General features: G+C 51.8%; 1 protein-coding gene across 7 annotated transcripts in view; it reads right to left on the reverse strand.

Moving 5' to 3' along the window:
• Nucleotides 1-14,400, reverse strand: part of DPP6 (dipeptidyl peptidase like 6) — a 783,294-nt gene that overhangs the window by 216,238 nt on the left and 552,656 nt on the right. For all 7 annotated transcript variants that reach the window (XM_074946297.1, XM_074946290.1, XM_074946293.1 and 4 more), the window contains one exon: nucleotides 12,367-12,441. In XM_074946297.1, the coding sequence (XP_074802398.1) occupies nucleotides 12,367-12,441 (75 nt within the window). The remainder of the gene's footprint in view (nucleotides 1-12,366; nucleotides 12,442-14,400) is intronic.

Raw genomic sequence — 14,400 nt, forward strand, 5'->3', positions numbered from 1 at the left:
TATCTTTTTGAATCTCAACATCTACAGTTATTAAATAATTATTGTCTGACACTCACCCCCACCCACACCCATTCTGTGACCTTCCTGCAACGGAGAAAACTTAAATAAATAAAAATAAAAAAATAAAATGCTTACAAATACACATAGATATGATCTGTTGAAATTATCAACAAATAAAAATCAAATTCTGCCGTCTTCCCGTAAGCTGGTCAATGCAAAAGCATCTTGTCTAGAATAAAACATGCACAATGGTGACCTTTCCCACGTCAAACTCTAACATCTAAATCCCAGCCATTTTGACTCTAGCATTGTTAAAGTTCCAAGAATTTTTAAATTTTTTTTTTTTACGAATGAGAAAACTGTAAACCTTTTTTGCACAAACTTAAAAATAAAAATCTATTCACAGAAAGCACATATAGAAAACTGTAGCCTCAAAGGTGAAAGATTCATAAACATGAGCAAAAAAAACCAGTATACAATAGAAACTGATGCAATCTGACCAACCGCAACATCTATATTCAAATATATAGACAACGGTTCCCATGTCTGTCATTCAAACTTCTCAGCCAGAAATACATGTCAAGTATTCCACTTTGGTTTTTACTGCACTGAGATGATGAGGTGATACAGCATGAAACATGCATGTTGGTTACTTCTATTTTCTTAGCACAATATTTATCTGCCAATTCAGGGCTACCGTATAGCAACAATGTCATCAGTGCCGGACCAGAACCAAGACTACAGAGAAATTCTTGTCTGGACCAGAAAAAATAGCTTTACTTATAAGATTCCTCTAATCCTACAATCATTAAACTGGATTCAATCCAATAATCCTGATTACCAGCACTTTTTATGGTAACTGATTTTGTTTGCAGTATCTTCTTACGTATGAATATGTATTTTACCACTGTTTAATAATATACAGCATTTTTCTATTTTGGCCTTTGTTCAAATTTAGCATTAAAGTAAGAGACATCTCTCAATATTAAAATGATAGATACAGTTTTAATTAATTAATTATTTGAAATATATTGAGATATAGATATAAATAATACTGAAAAAAGAATACCAGTAATATATATATAATTATATATACTGTGACAAAGTTCCTGCTCTACCTTGATGGGTCTTGTGCTTATTGGCAGATTTGCTAGCCTTGGAGCTTCACTTCAGCCCTCAGCTTGGCCGTTTTTCTGAACCTACAGTCCAGGTCGACTCCTCCTGTGTCTGACCAGGAGTTGGGAGGATCTGGGGGGAACCCGGGCCTGCCCTCTACTCTGGGTTCCAGCCCAGGGCCCTGTGGAATGCAGCTGTCTAGAGTGCCTCCTGGAACAGCTGTGCGACAGCTACAACTCCCTGGGCTACTTCCCCATGGCCTCCTCCCAACACCTTCTTTATCCTCACCATAGGACCTTCCTCCTGGTCTCTGATAATGCTTGTACACCTCAGTCCTCCAACAGTCCACATTCACATTCTCACTCTCAGCTCCTTGTGCCTCTTGTTCCCTGCTCCTCACAAACACACCACAAACTGAAGTGAGCTGCTTTTTAAAACCCAGGTGCCCTGATTAGCCTTCCTTAATTGATTCTAGCAGCTTCTTGATTGGCTGCAGGTGTTCTAATCATCCTGTCTTAATTGTCTCCAGAAGGTTCCTGATTGTTCTGAAACCTTCCCTGTTACCTTACCCAGGGAAAAGGGACCTACTTAGCCTGCTCTCCTGCTGCTGCCCTCTGGCCTGGGCTTTCCTTGCTTTTTGCCCCTGCTTTCGGCTTCCCCCCGACCGGGCCAGACGCTTTCCCCCCTTTCTTTTCTTTTTGTTGTTTTTTTTCTTTCTCTACTGTTGCTAGAGTGCTGGCCGGCTGCCGGCCGGCTGTTAGCCCCCGCCCACCCGCGCTCAGACGCTGCTGCCACTCCAGCTGAAACCCCCCACCCTGAGAGAGGGGGGACCTGCCGGCCCGCTTCCCCGGAGCGGGCGAGAGGAAGGACCCAGCCCCCAGATCCAGCTGCTTGCTGTTTGTCTGCGGACCCGTTTCCGGTCGACAGGACTCTTATCACTTGCTCCGGCATTTCTGGAATGCAAAAAGAAAGCCCGGAACAGACAGAGAAAAAGCCATCCACCGGAGGAACACCGCCCGGGGAATCTACAAATCGCCATGGAGGGGGCCTAAGACTGAGTAACTTTCAAACTGTGCTCTCGTGTGGGGGGAGGCCTTGACTGTGTTTTAACTGTGTTTGTAGGCACACAGGGGGTGTGGCATGGAGCTGCCCCCCGATCCATCTGTGTCCTCCCAACCCCCACACTACGATCTTCGCCCCCCCACTCCACCATCTTTGCTGGCTGTCCAACATCTGCCTCTGGACTCAGCTGCTCGCCCTGATTCCACCGCGTGGGCCAGAAGCAGCAGCCAACCAAACAGGACTCTCTGGACAAGCGTACGGTGGTTCATGTGCCCCCCCAGCCTGAATTGTCCACCCCACAGCTTGTCCCTTTCTACCTGACCCCAACTCCTGTTAATCACCTGCCACCTCCCCAGCTGGGGCATCGGCAATGGAGGGCACCGGGGTGACCTCCGTCGCTGCCATGCCCATCGCCTCCCCAGACTCTAGGGAAGCCCCCCAAGCCGGCGGGAAAGGCCAGCGCAAGAAGAAGGGGAAGGGCCCCGCTAAAACCACCGGGCCCTCCATGGCAGGGGCCACCTCCACTGCTGCAGCCCCGCCACCGACCACGGTGTCCTCCCCCACTGCCCCCTCCACCAGCTCTGCGGATGTCCCTCCCTCAGCCCCCAGGATGTATGCCCGGGCGGCAGCAGCCCCCCCACCTGCCGCCTCATCATCTCTCCCGCCCACCGCTTCCACCACCATCAATAGCGGCCGGGGCCCCTTTCCCACCATGACAAGGAAGCACGGTGTCCGATGCCTCCTGGTGCCCGCCTCGCCCCACGTGGAGACCTACGTGCGGGCGTTGGCGAGAGTGGTGGGGCTCTCGGCCATTGTGGCGGCCTCCAAAATGTACGGGAAGGTCGTTTTCTTCTTAGCATCGGAGGCTGCTGCTCAGGAAGCGGTGGAGAGGGGCCTGGCGGTGGGGGGGGTGTTTGTCCCCCTAGAGCCGCTAGAGGACCTGGGCGTCCACCTGGTCCTGACCTCTGACCTTCCTTTTCTCCCCAATGCTGACCTGCTACCCACCCTTTCCACCCTGGGGAAACCTGTTTCTGTTATCAGCCCTCTCCCGTTGGGCTGCAAGGACCCCACCCTCCATCACATCTTTTCCTTCCGCCGGCAAGTGCAACTTTTACTGCCGTCAGCGGCGCATGACGGAGTGGCACTCGAAGGGTCCTTCCTAGTCCCCCACCAGGGGGCCCGTTAACCGGGTGTACTTTTCCACGGGGGAAGCCCAGTGCTACCTCTGCCGGGTGTCGGGGCATGTCCGGAGAGACTGCCCCTTAGCCCGGGAAGGAGGGGCACCTGGGATACCCGAGACCCGGCAGGACATCGGCCCCATCATTGCCGACGCCCCTGGCCGCCCGGTACCCGAACCCGCCCCCCCTCCTCTTCGGACCACCGCTACTCCCGCTCAGGCCGAAGGGGCACCTCCCCTACAACGCCCAGACGAGCGGGAGAGCCCCGCCCTCGCTGCTGACAATCTGGCGGGGCCTATGGAGGAGGGTGTGGCAGAGATACCACCAGGCATGGGAGAGAGCCTGCCCCAGGGAGAATCCTCCCTCCCTTATGCTGCCCCACCGTTCCCCCCGTCAAGTCCCTGAGCCATCGCCTTTACCCCCTGACACAACCCCTGCTAACCAGGCCCCAGATGATGCCATGGAGGGCTGGGCCCTAGTCCAGGGGAAGCGAGGGAAGCGGAAGGTTCGAGCTCCGCCTCATCTTCCCGAGGCGGAGGCCCCCCGGAAGACCAGGAAGGGGGGCACCGATACCGAAACTTCCGCTTTGCCCACGAGTGCATCCCATCCACCGGTGTCAGCCGGGAAAGACGTGGCAGCACCAGAGGGTAGCGTCTCCCCTCCACGGGAGCCCCTCTCCTCCGAGACCCTCAAGGAAGCCTCTTCTGTCCTGACGCTACCCGAAGACCCTGTGAACCCCGAGGCAACCATCGTGGCGGGTGCCAGCGGGGAGAACCCCGGGGCAGCGGAAAGTGTCCTCTCCTCCATGTTCGAGGAGATCGAGGCCTTAGATCTGACCCCGGTCGCTCAGGGGGAGGACGACCTTTTGCCACCAAATCTCGATCTGGGCGACCTCACTCCACCCCTCTTTTCCCCATGCGCCCTCCCTTTAACTGCTGCTTCCGCTCCCACCTCCGAGGAGCCCCTAGACTCCTCCACTGACCCAGCTGCTGATGGCACCCCGCTGATGGCCACCGAGCCTGCTCAGGTGACAGCCGGCACCACGCGGCCGGGGCATGAGTCACCAGGGGCACCCCCCGTTGGTGCAGAGCAATCGACTTCCTTCCCGGGGGGGGCCCTACAGAAGATAATCCACCTCCTGATGCTGTGGCCGCTAAATCCACCGCAGAGCGCGTGCCCAGTGTCACTGAGAGCTCCCTCCCCACCCCCTTAACCCTTGAGCCTGATCGGGAGGTGCCACCATCCAGCTGCTTGCCTCCCGAAATCCAGAACCTCGCCTTTGCCCCTGCCCCTACTCCTACCCCTATCCAATTTACCTCCTGCAATGTCATTGCCGCCCCCGGGGCTGTCTTCTTCCCTTTCCCAACTGATGACCCCCAGAGAGCGGCCTTTGTGTTCTCCTGCCCCGACCCATTAGGAGCTGCTATTTTCCCTCCACCGCCCCCTATTGCCCCAGAGCTTGAGGCGGGCCTAGAAGCTCCAACCCATCAGGCACCCCGTCGGGGGTCCGCACCCTGCTTGTCCGTTTTAGTGGACCACAGGGCTGCACCAAGGGCCCCGCCGGGAAATTGTAACCCCACCCCCCCCATGAGCTGCGAGGAGAGCTCCAGAAGTTTTTAGAGGATGTCCGTGGCTCCCGCAACAAGGTACAACTTGCTCTCCAGCGATGGGGGGACTTTTCTCAAATCCTCTGGGCCACAAGGGCCCTCATGGGGGAAGGTGAAGGGACAGGGAAGCAGGATGCCGCGGCCTACTGGCGGGTCCGTGTCTTCTGTGAACAATTACTCACCTACGGGATGGGTCACGGACTGCTGCGCGGCCCGCTGGGAGATGCGAGCATCCCTGCCAGTGAACCCCCCCCCCCCCCCGGACCCTCCCCATGACACCTCTCACCATCGCAATGTTGAACACCTGGGGCTGTAGGATGGCTCTCCGCAGGTCCCAGATGCTCTCCTTCCTTCGGGAGGGAGGGTACTCTGTGGTTTTCCTGCAGGAGACCCATACGGACTCAAATGCCGAAGACAGTTGACGGCTTGAGTGGGGGGACAGGGTCTACTTTAGCCATGCCACGGTTCAACAGGCTGGAGTGGCGACCCTGTTCTCTCCCGACCTACGGCCCGAGGTGCTAGGGGTTGCCGAGGCCGTGCCGGGTCGCCTGCTGCATCTCCGGGTCCGTATGGAGGGGCTCGTGGTTAACCTTGTTAACATCTATGCCCTGACATCGGGCCCGGAGCAGCTGCAATTCTGCCAGCGGGCGTCCGCCTTCCTCGGTACCTTAGATTCTCACGAGTGCCTGGTCCTGGGAGGGGACTTTAATACCACCCTCAAGGAACAGGACCGCTCGGGGACTGAGCAGAGCCCGGCCGCCGCAGACACCCTCCGGGAGATAGTCGAACATCACTCCTTAGTGGACATCTGGCACGACCGCCACCCGAATGACACTTCCACGTTCACCTTTGTCCGGGTGGAAGCCCATCGGTCGAGCCACTCCCTGTTGGACCGCATTTATTTATCATGCTTCCATCTCTCACGAGCCCACTCCTCCAGCATTCGACTGGCCCCATTTTCTGACCATCATCTAGCCACCGTGACAGCCTCCCTCTGTGCGGAGAGGCCGGGGCCGGCCTATTGGAGGATGAGGGCTTCATGACGTCCTTCCGGGAATTCTGGCTAGTCTGGCGAGGGCAGCGGCGTGCCTTTCCCTCGGCACGGTGATGGTGGGACCTGGGGAAGGTGCGCGCCAGGCTTTTCTGCCGCGACTACACCCGGGGCACCAGCCGACGGAGAAATGCGGCGATAGAGCAGTTGGAACGGGAGGTCTGAGAGCTGGAGAGGCGTCTGGCCGCCAGCCCCGAGGACCTGCTCCCCTGCGGAGCGTGCCGGAAGAAGCGGGAGGAGCTCCGGGCCCTCGAGGACCATCAGGCCCGGGGCGCCTTTGTTCAATCCTGCATCCACCACCTTCGGGAGATGGATCGCGGCTCCTGCTTCTTCTATGTCCTGGAGAAAACGAGGGGGGGCCAAGAAACACATCACCTGCCTCCTGGCAGAAGATGGCCCCCCCCTCACGGAACTGGTGGAGATGTGCGGGAGGGCCCGGGCCTTCTACGCAAGTCTTTTCTCCACGGATCCGACCGACCCTGGCGCTTGCAAGTGCTCTGGGAGGAGTTCCCTACGGTCAGCGTGAGCGACCGAGACCGGCTACAGTTGCCTCTCACTCTGGCCGAGTTCTCGGAAGCCCTCCGTCATATGCCCACTAATAAGTCTCCAGGCATGGACGGGCTGACCGTGCAGTTCTACCGCGTGTTTTGGGACGTCCTCGGCCCAGACCTAGTTACCGTCTGGGCCGAGTCTCTGCAGAGCGGAGTCCTCCCTCTTTTGTGCAGGCAAGCTCTGCTCGCCTTACTGCCGAAGAAGGGGGACCTCCGCGATTTACAAAATTGGCGTCCCGTCTCACTCCTCAGCACGGACTACAAAATCATAGCGAAAGCAATCTCGCTGCGGCTAGGGTCTGTGCTGGCGGACGTGATCCACCCAGACCAGACCTACACCATCCTGGACCGCAGTATCTTTGATAACCTATTTCTGGTTTGGGACCTTTTGGAATTCGGGTGTAGAGACGGTCTGTCGTTTGCCCTCTTGTCCCTAGATCAGGAGAAGGCGTTCGATAGGGTGGACCACGGGTACCTCCTGAACACTCTGCGAGCATTTGGCTTCGGACCGCAGTTTGTGGGATTTCTCCGGGTGCTGTACGCCTCCACAGAGTGTCTGGTTAAGCTCAACTGGACCCTGACCGAACCGGTCAGCTTCGGGAGAGGAGTACGGCAGTGGTGCCCCCTCTCGGGCCAGCTGTACGCTCTGGCGATCGAGCCCTTCCTCTGCCTCCTCTGCAGGAGGTTGACAGGGTTGGTGCTGCAGGAGCTGGAGCTGCGGCTGGTCCTGTTGGCGTACGCTGATGACGTGCTCCTCATGGTCCAGGACTCGGGCAACTTGGCGCGGGTGGAGGCTTGCCAGGCCATCTATTTGGCAGCCTCCTCCACCCGGGTCAACTGGGTCAAGATCTCTGGCTTGGCAGTAGGAGACTGACGGCAGGCGAGCTCCCTCCCACCCGCGCTTCAGACCATCCGATGGAGCGCGGGTCCGCTGCTCTACCTCGGCATTTACCTTTCTGCCACGCATCCCTCTCTGCTGGAGAACTGGGAAAATTTAGAAGGTGGGGTGATAGAGCGGCTCCGGAAATGGACGGGACTACTCTGATGTCTCTCCCTTCGTGGGAGAGCGCTGGTGCTTAATAAACTAGTCCTGTCCAAGCTCTGGTACCAGCTCAACACCCTGGTCCCGGCCCCGGGTTTCCTGACCAACCTCCAGACATCGATTCTGGGGTTCTTTTGGTCAGGAATGCACTGGGCCCCTGTAGGGGTTCTTCATCTACCCCTGAAGGAAGGAGGACAGGGCCTGAAGTGTCTGCACACTCAGGTCTGCATCTTCCGCCTCCAGGCCCTACAGAGGCTCCTTTATAGTGCAGGCAGTTCGGTGTGGAGCATACTGGCGCATGCCATCCTGCACCACATCCGAGGGCTCCAATATGACCGGCAGCTCTTTTATCTCTGTCCAGGAGGTCTTCCGCGAGACCTCTCTGGGCTGCCGGTCTTCTACCAGGACCTCCTCCGGACTTGGAAACGGACTTTTTAACTAACAGGTCCGTGGCGGCCACTGAGGGGGCAGATCTCCTCGCGGAGCCCCTGCTACACAACCCCCAGCTCCATGTGCAGGTGGCGGAGTCCCGCTCGGTGCGCCAGAGCTTGATCCTGGCAGAAGTCACGAGAGTCGGAGACCTCCTGGACTACGACCGGGGAGACTGGCTGAATCCCCTGATGCTCGCTCGGCGCATGGGGCTCTCCAGACCTCGTACCCCCCGGCACGTACTTCAGGAGGTGAAGGCCGCTTTGCCGCCCGCTGCTAGAGCTTACCTTGATTGGGTCCTGCTCGAGGGCACGCCCCACCCACCCTCTACCCCAGGCCCGCCGGACCGTTTAATTGGACCCCTGCCCTGTAGACCCAATCAACCCCCTCACCCCTTTATGGCGAGCCGGCTGCATGAACTGCAGCCGGTATGCTTCCAAACTGCGCCAAGGAAACATCTATACACGCTCGTGCTCCACACGCTTCACGCCCTCACCCTAGTGTCCCGCCCCGACACAAAGTGGCGAGACCTTCTGCCACCTTTGGAGGGTGAGCAGCCCCGGTGGGCCAGCCTATATTCCACCTTGGTTCCAAGGCCCGTCGGGGACATCAGTTGGCAGCTCCTTCACGGAGCTGTGAGCACGGGCACGTACTTGGCACAGTTCAACCCCATCCTAGATACTTGTCCCTTTTGCGGTGTGAGGGAAACCCTGGCGCACGTATATTTGGAGTGCGCCAGGCTGCAGCCCCTGTTCCGGCTCCTCACAAATCTTTTATTACGTTTTTGGTTGCATTTTTCCCCTCACCTTTTTATTTATGCACTCCCCATCCATGGCCTCACAAAGTCGCGGGATCTCCTAGTTAACCTCCTCCTAGCCCTGGCTAAAACGGCCATCTATAAAACCAGAGAGAGGAGGTTGGCCGATGGAGTTTCCTGTGACTGTGGGGCTGTTTTCCGATCCTCGGTCCGTTCACGTATCTGGGCGGAGTTCCTCTGGGCGGCGTCCACCGACTCCCTTGATGCTTTTGAGGAGCTGTCCGAGGCTCTCTGCTCAGTGTTCCCATCTGGCTCCCTTTGTTTTGACCCTTTGATTGGGGGAGAGAGTAAGGGACCCCAGCCCCAGCCATTGCTGCTGCGGACACCACCACCTTAGAGGGGTCCTTTCTCACGTGGGTGCACATGCCCCCCTCCGAATTGTCCACCCCACAGCCTGCCCCTTTTGTTGGGTGCTTTCAGAAGAGGGAATTGTTGGTGACACTCGGGTGTGGCGCCAGGTAACTCGAGGGGGTGGCAGACCTTGAGAGTCGATGAAGCCCCCTCGCTCTGGGCCACCAGGTAACTCGGAAGGGTGGAAGACCACGAGAGTTGAGGAAACCCCCCGCTCTGGGCCCAGGCAAGCTTGAACACTTCCCTCCCCTGAAGCTAATGAGAAAACAATTGTGATTGGTTGCTGTGTTACACATTGCATATGCTGTTGTTTTGTTTTGTAAGTGTATTATGCAAATAAAAAAAAACACCTTTTTTGCTTCAAAAAAAATTACTCTCCTGTAGCCATCTGGCCTGACCCTGTCACAATACAAAACATATATCTAAAATGTACTGTATCATACTCTAATGATCAAAAATATAAAGAATAACCTAGTAATTTTCAAATGCTAAGTGATTATATATGTATAAGCAAAAATCTGTTTTGAAAAGATTTGTAGATTTAAACTGAAATATGATGAAAATGTTTCTAACAGTTTCACTGAAATCTCCTTTTTGACTTTTGCATCACAAACAACCACCAAAAGTCCCAGGAATCAATTACTTGGAGCTTTTGCATTACAGAAACCAACACAATTTTAATTTCATCCGATCCTAAGACAGTAAGCGAGAAAAGTTTACTAATATGTGCAGTCATTTACAATTGCAGTCTATATATAAAATGACAATAAATCTGGAGAATTAATTGAATAGTTAGCTACATTCCGCTAATCAAGGAGCCACAAACATGGTTTATGGGTACATTACTCAAGAGCAAAATTCAATAATTTTTCAGGATGCAAAATAAGGAACCAGTGCAGCTCCCTTTAAGAACTGGAGCTTTCTACTGAACATACAAATACTCTTGAATAGGAAACTGTTGCTATAATAATCTCATATATGACCATGTTGTAGAGAACAAGTTACAAGGTTGGAGGCCTAATGTCACATCTGGTAATGCAGATCAGCACTTAGATGCCCAAATAACTGCTTGTGATGCCTTAAAAATCCTTTGAACATTCAGATTTAGAAAGGAGCATCCTAACTTACGTGTCCAGATTTGTAAACAGGGACCATGGCAGTAAAAGCAGAGATACAGATTACATACAAATGGCTGTCAAGTCACAAGTGTGAAACATTCTGACATCTTTGCAAAGGGTGACTCTCCATCCTTAAACCTAGCATTTTCCTTTTCTGATGGCATGAGGCATCAGGAGGGAGCACAAACCATGAAGAGATGGTGCTCCTTACTTCTGCATGCGGACAGAATCATCCATCCATCCATCCATCCAACCATCCATCCCTGGGCTGGGTTCTCCACCTCCACACCACTGTCAAACTCCTGCTTGGGAGCCTATTGAGAACCCTTCATGGAACTGAGCTTGCAAATGTGGAGAGGGGAGGGGGCCAGTGGAAGGAATGCACCTTGCCTCTCCCTTACAACAGGAATTCTGCTGAAAACAGGGAACCTGGTTTGATCTGCAACGGCCCCTGAACTAGGCAAGTCACAGAGAACCGGGTAGAGTCACAGAGCTACTGTGTAAAAGGATCCTGGCCTCTTGTATATCTTCTGAGTTCTGTGCAGATTTGCGGAGAATGGGGATCTGTTGGCTTTGCTGCTTCTTATGCAGGAATGCAAACTCCACCCTCACTCTCAGAAGAATTTGGAGAAAACTGAGACACATCGTGGGAGTTTTCTCCCCCTGAGCCTTTTTGTGATGTTTAACCCCAAAAGGGGACAATGTGGGCCCAGCATTTTTACTGGCAGTATCTAATCCACTCTTTTACTCCATATCATCATAATTATCAGAGACACCAGCCAGAGGGTGCAGATTCTGCTTGCTTGGGTAAGCATAGCATTAGGCAGTTTTCACAGTCTCAGTATTTTTTAATTTGAGAAATTTCTATTCCCTTCCAAAGTCTGGAATGGCTCACTCTGAACTGTACTAACCTTCTGGGGAAATGTACAGTAAGAAAGGTTGCAAAGTAGCATACTGTGAAATCTGCACTAAGGACCATTTTCCAGCAGGCAGCATCCCACATCAAGCAGCCTTTAAAATCACCTTCAAAGATTCCACCACAATTTTACCTGACCTTTATCTAACAGCACCAGGCATGACTGTCCTGTTCCTTACTCCACTGGGGACTAGGAATAACTCCAGCGAAGATATTGGAGTAAGTGAAATGAGAACCAGGACTACAACCTCGACTAAAGCCGCAGAAATGTGCTGGTCCTTTGGGTAATTATGTCATTATACAGGAAAAAAACAACAACCCCTCCACAACAGGCAAAGATTGAATGATTTCCACTGTGAGGTCCTGGTGCTACTGTAAACTCTGAAAGCAAAACTTGTGTGCTTATAGCATCCCCAGATAGGACCACACACCCATCATTCAGAACTTTCAGATTTTATACATACAAGGTTTAAAAGGAAAACGAAACATTATGGAAGCCCAAAAAGAGCATCCGGAGCCAGGCAATGTCTCGTTTGCTCTTATTTAATGATCATTTAAAAGTGACCAAACTACAGGTTTTTTTCTTTTTAACTTGAAAAAATAAAAAAAAAACCCCTAATCTAAAACTTAGTAGTAGCCTGGGGTGAATTTTTATGGATGATTTATGTATAAATCTCTGAAAAAAGGGCTTTATAATGAAAGTGATAGCTCAACCTTACTGCAGCACTGGGAACAGTGATACTATAATTAATGTATTATTTCAGTTGTGGGAGACACTGACAGTTGCTTTTTGCTCTTAGGAAGAAATTTATAGTGTGACTGAGAAAGGAGTCATGGAAAAGAATTACACTAAAGGGGAACAGAAATCCTTGTAGCAAAGACATATCCTTACAATCTTGCTCCCAAACCTTATAAAACTCTGGCATTGACAGTGTTACCCCATGGTGTTATTTATACCTTTCCCCCTATTAGATGGCAGTGACACACACCTGGAGGATATATTTTATGGCAGTGAGGGGCTTTTCTTTCTTTCTTTGTTTCATAATGATGAATGAAATTAAATATTGTATCAAAATCAAATGGGAAAAGCGATTAATTGTATATTGTCGATGAAATCGATGTACTTACTGGTTCAACATCAAATGCGTAAAGCGCATACTCCCGATCAGGTGACACTTCATAGCGAATGGCCTTTAAGGACTCCTAAAAAATAATCAGATGTTAAAATACAAGAGATTTTGTAGTTCTAAAGCCTCATATGTCAAACTATTTTCATGCTCGTCATGGGGGGAGGGAGGGAAGTATTGTCTGACTTCATTTTTTTAGAAGACACTTGTAAATCCTACTTTGTCTTGATAAAAAGGTGAATAGATTATACACATCTGTGCATATGCCCTTACACCTGCACACCCCGTGGAGGCACAGTACCATGTCTCACTCATGTGTTTTTCTCCCCTGCTCATTTCCTTCCCTCACACTAATATCCATCTACAGTACCACATATGTGTAGTCCTATGCAAAAAGCTGATGGGATGGGAAGTAGGTGCAAATGCATGTCAGGATGGGGACAGAAAATACAGGATAGTAAAAACTGGAGAGGACTCTGTCCTTCTCTTCCCCTCAGAGGCTGTTGTCTTCTCCTTAGTTTGTAAACTCCTGAGGCAGGAACCCCCGCCATCTTCTATACCTGGGACATGGCCAACACACTGCTGGTGCTGCATAAAAGCTACATTGTGACTTGGGCTATGTGCCTGCCCCATGGAGTAAGAACCCCCCTTGCATGCCTATGCAGGCTACCTTGGGGCTGACAGCATAGGAGTAAACAGGCCTACTTATTTTTTTACTTCCTCCCTGTAGCTGAAGGGCAGGAAGTGAATGAGAAGCAATAGGAAAAGCCTTGGTTCCACCCAATTATCCCCAGTCACTGGTCGAGGTATTTGAGCCACCAAACAGGGGTGGAGGAATAGTAAATCACTGCTGGTACAGGCCAACCATAAAACATACTGTCACCCACCCCTAGTGAGAGCAATGCAGAATCAGAGTAGGGATTGTTCCTCACAGGGGTCTCTGAGTCACCATGTCTCCCAAGGTTGGTTCTGGGGTGATGTAGTTTACGTGCCAGCCTTTCCTGAGGGCCATGACTAAAATTAGCCCTAGCATTACCGTTAATATACAGCAGCTCCTGATACTTGTCTGGCGATGTCTCTTCCCTCCTCTGCTTCTAATTTGTCTAGTGCAGGATGTCCCTTCCCCTTTCCTCTGTGGTTTTAATATGGAGTGCCAGCTCCAACATTGCCAAGGCCAAAGAGAGGTCACTCTAATATGCCTTTCATCCTCTTGCTTTTAAATCCTTTTCTTCCACATAACAAATTAGACAGAATTCTTTGAGATATTACCAAGAAACACAATGAAGTAGGATCTTGGACATAGTGCAAGCGGACGGTATCACACAAAAAAGTCCTTCACAAGGTCAGAGAGCGGGTTCGAGTTGCACGAGTGCATTAAGAATCAGATGAGCTATCCAAAGGCAGAGGGCAGTGAGAAGTGAAAGCAGTTTAGACAAGAGGGGTGTCTGTAGGAGTGTGCCAGGCAGCACTGTCAGCATGAAGACAGATTTTGTTTAATGATATATTAATAAAGCGAAGGAAGGAATCTGTGCCAAGACAATGAAAGTAGTTCTAACACAAGACTAGGATGAAAGAAGGGGGTGGATGGGATAGAAGGAATAAGTCAATGTAAATAAGATGGATAATAAAATCCATGACAAACTAGGCAGTCTAGAAGCGTAAGCAGATACGATGCTTATACAATACAGTTTGAGGTAGTGAGACAAAGGAAAAACAACCAAAAATTAGATGTTCCTTCAGTGGCTATATGATAAAACAGCACATGGGAAAAGGCTCTTCCCCAAAGAACAGATCTAAAACCTCCAGCACAGGGCACGAGAAGCAGTAAAGAGTAAGCGAATACAGCTCTGCAGCGTTTAGAGACAGGGGCCCAATGTAATAGAGAGGAAGATCTTCTAGAGCCAAACAAAGGAGGCCCCATTCAGAATATTGTGTGAGGTCCTGCATACCTTACCATCAAAAGTTATTGTAAGTCACAGTGTTATTGTAACATCTGAATAAGGTAGAGCAGGGTTCTCATACCAGGTCCATGGAC

The sequence above is a fragment of the Natator depressus genome, chromosome 2 (genome assembly GCF_965152275.1).
Source record: "Natator depressus isolate rNatDep1 chromosome 2, rNatDep2.hap1, whole genome shotgun sequence".
Taxonomy (NCBI): domain Eukaryota; kingdom Metazoa; phylum Chordata; order Testudines; family Cheloniidae; genus Natator; species Natator depressus.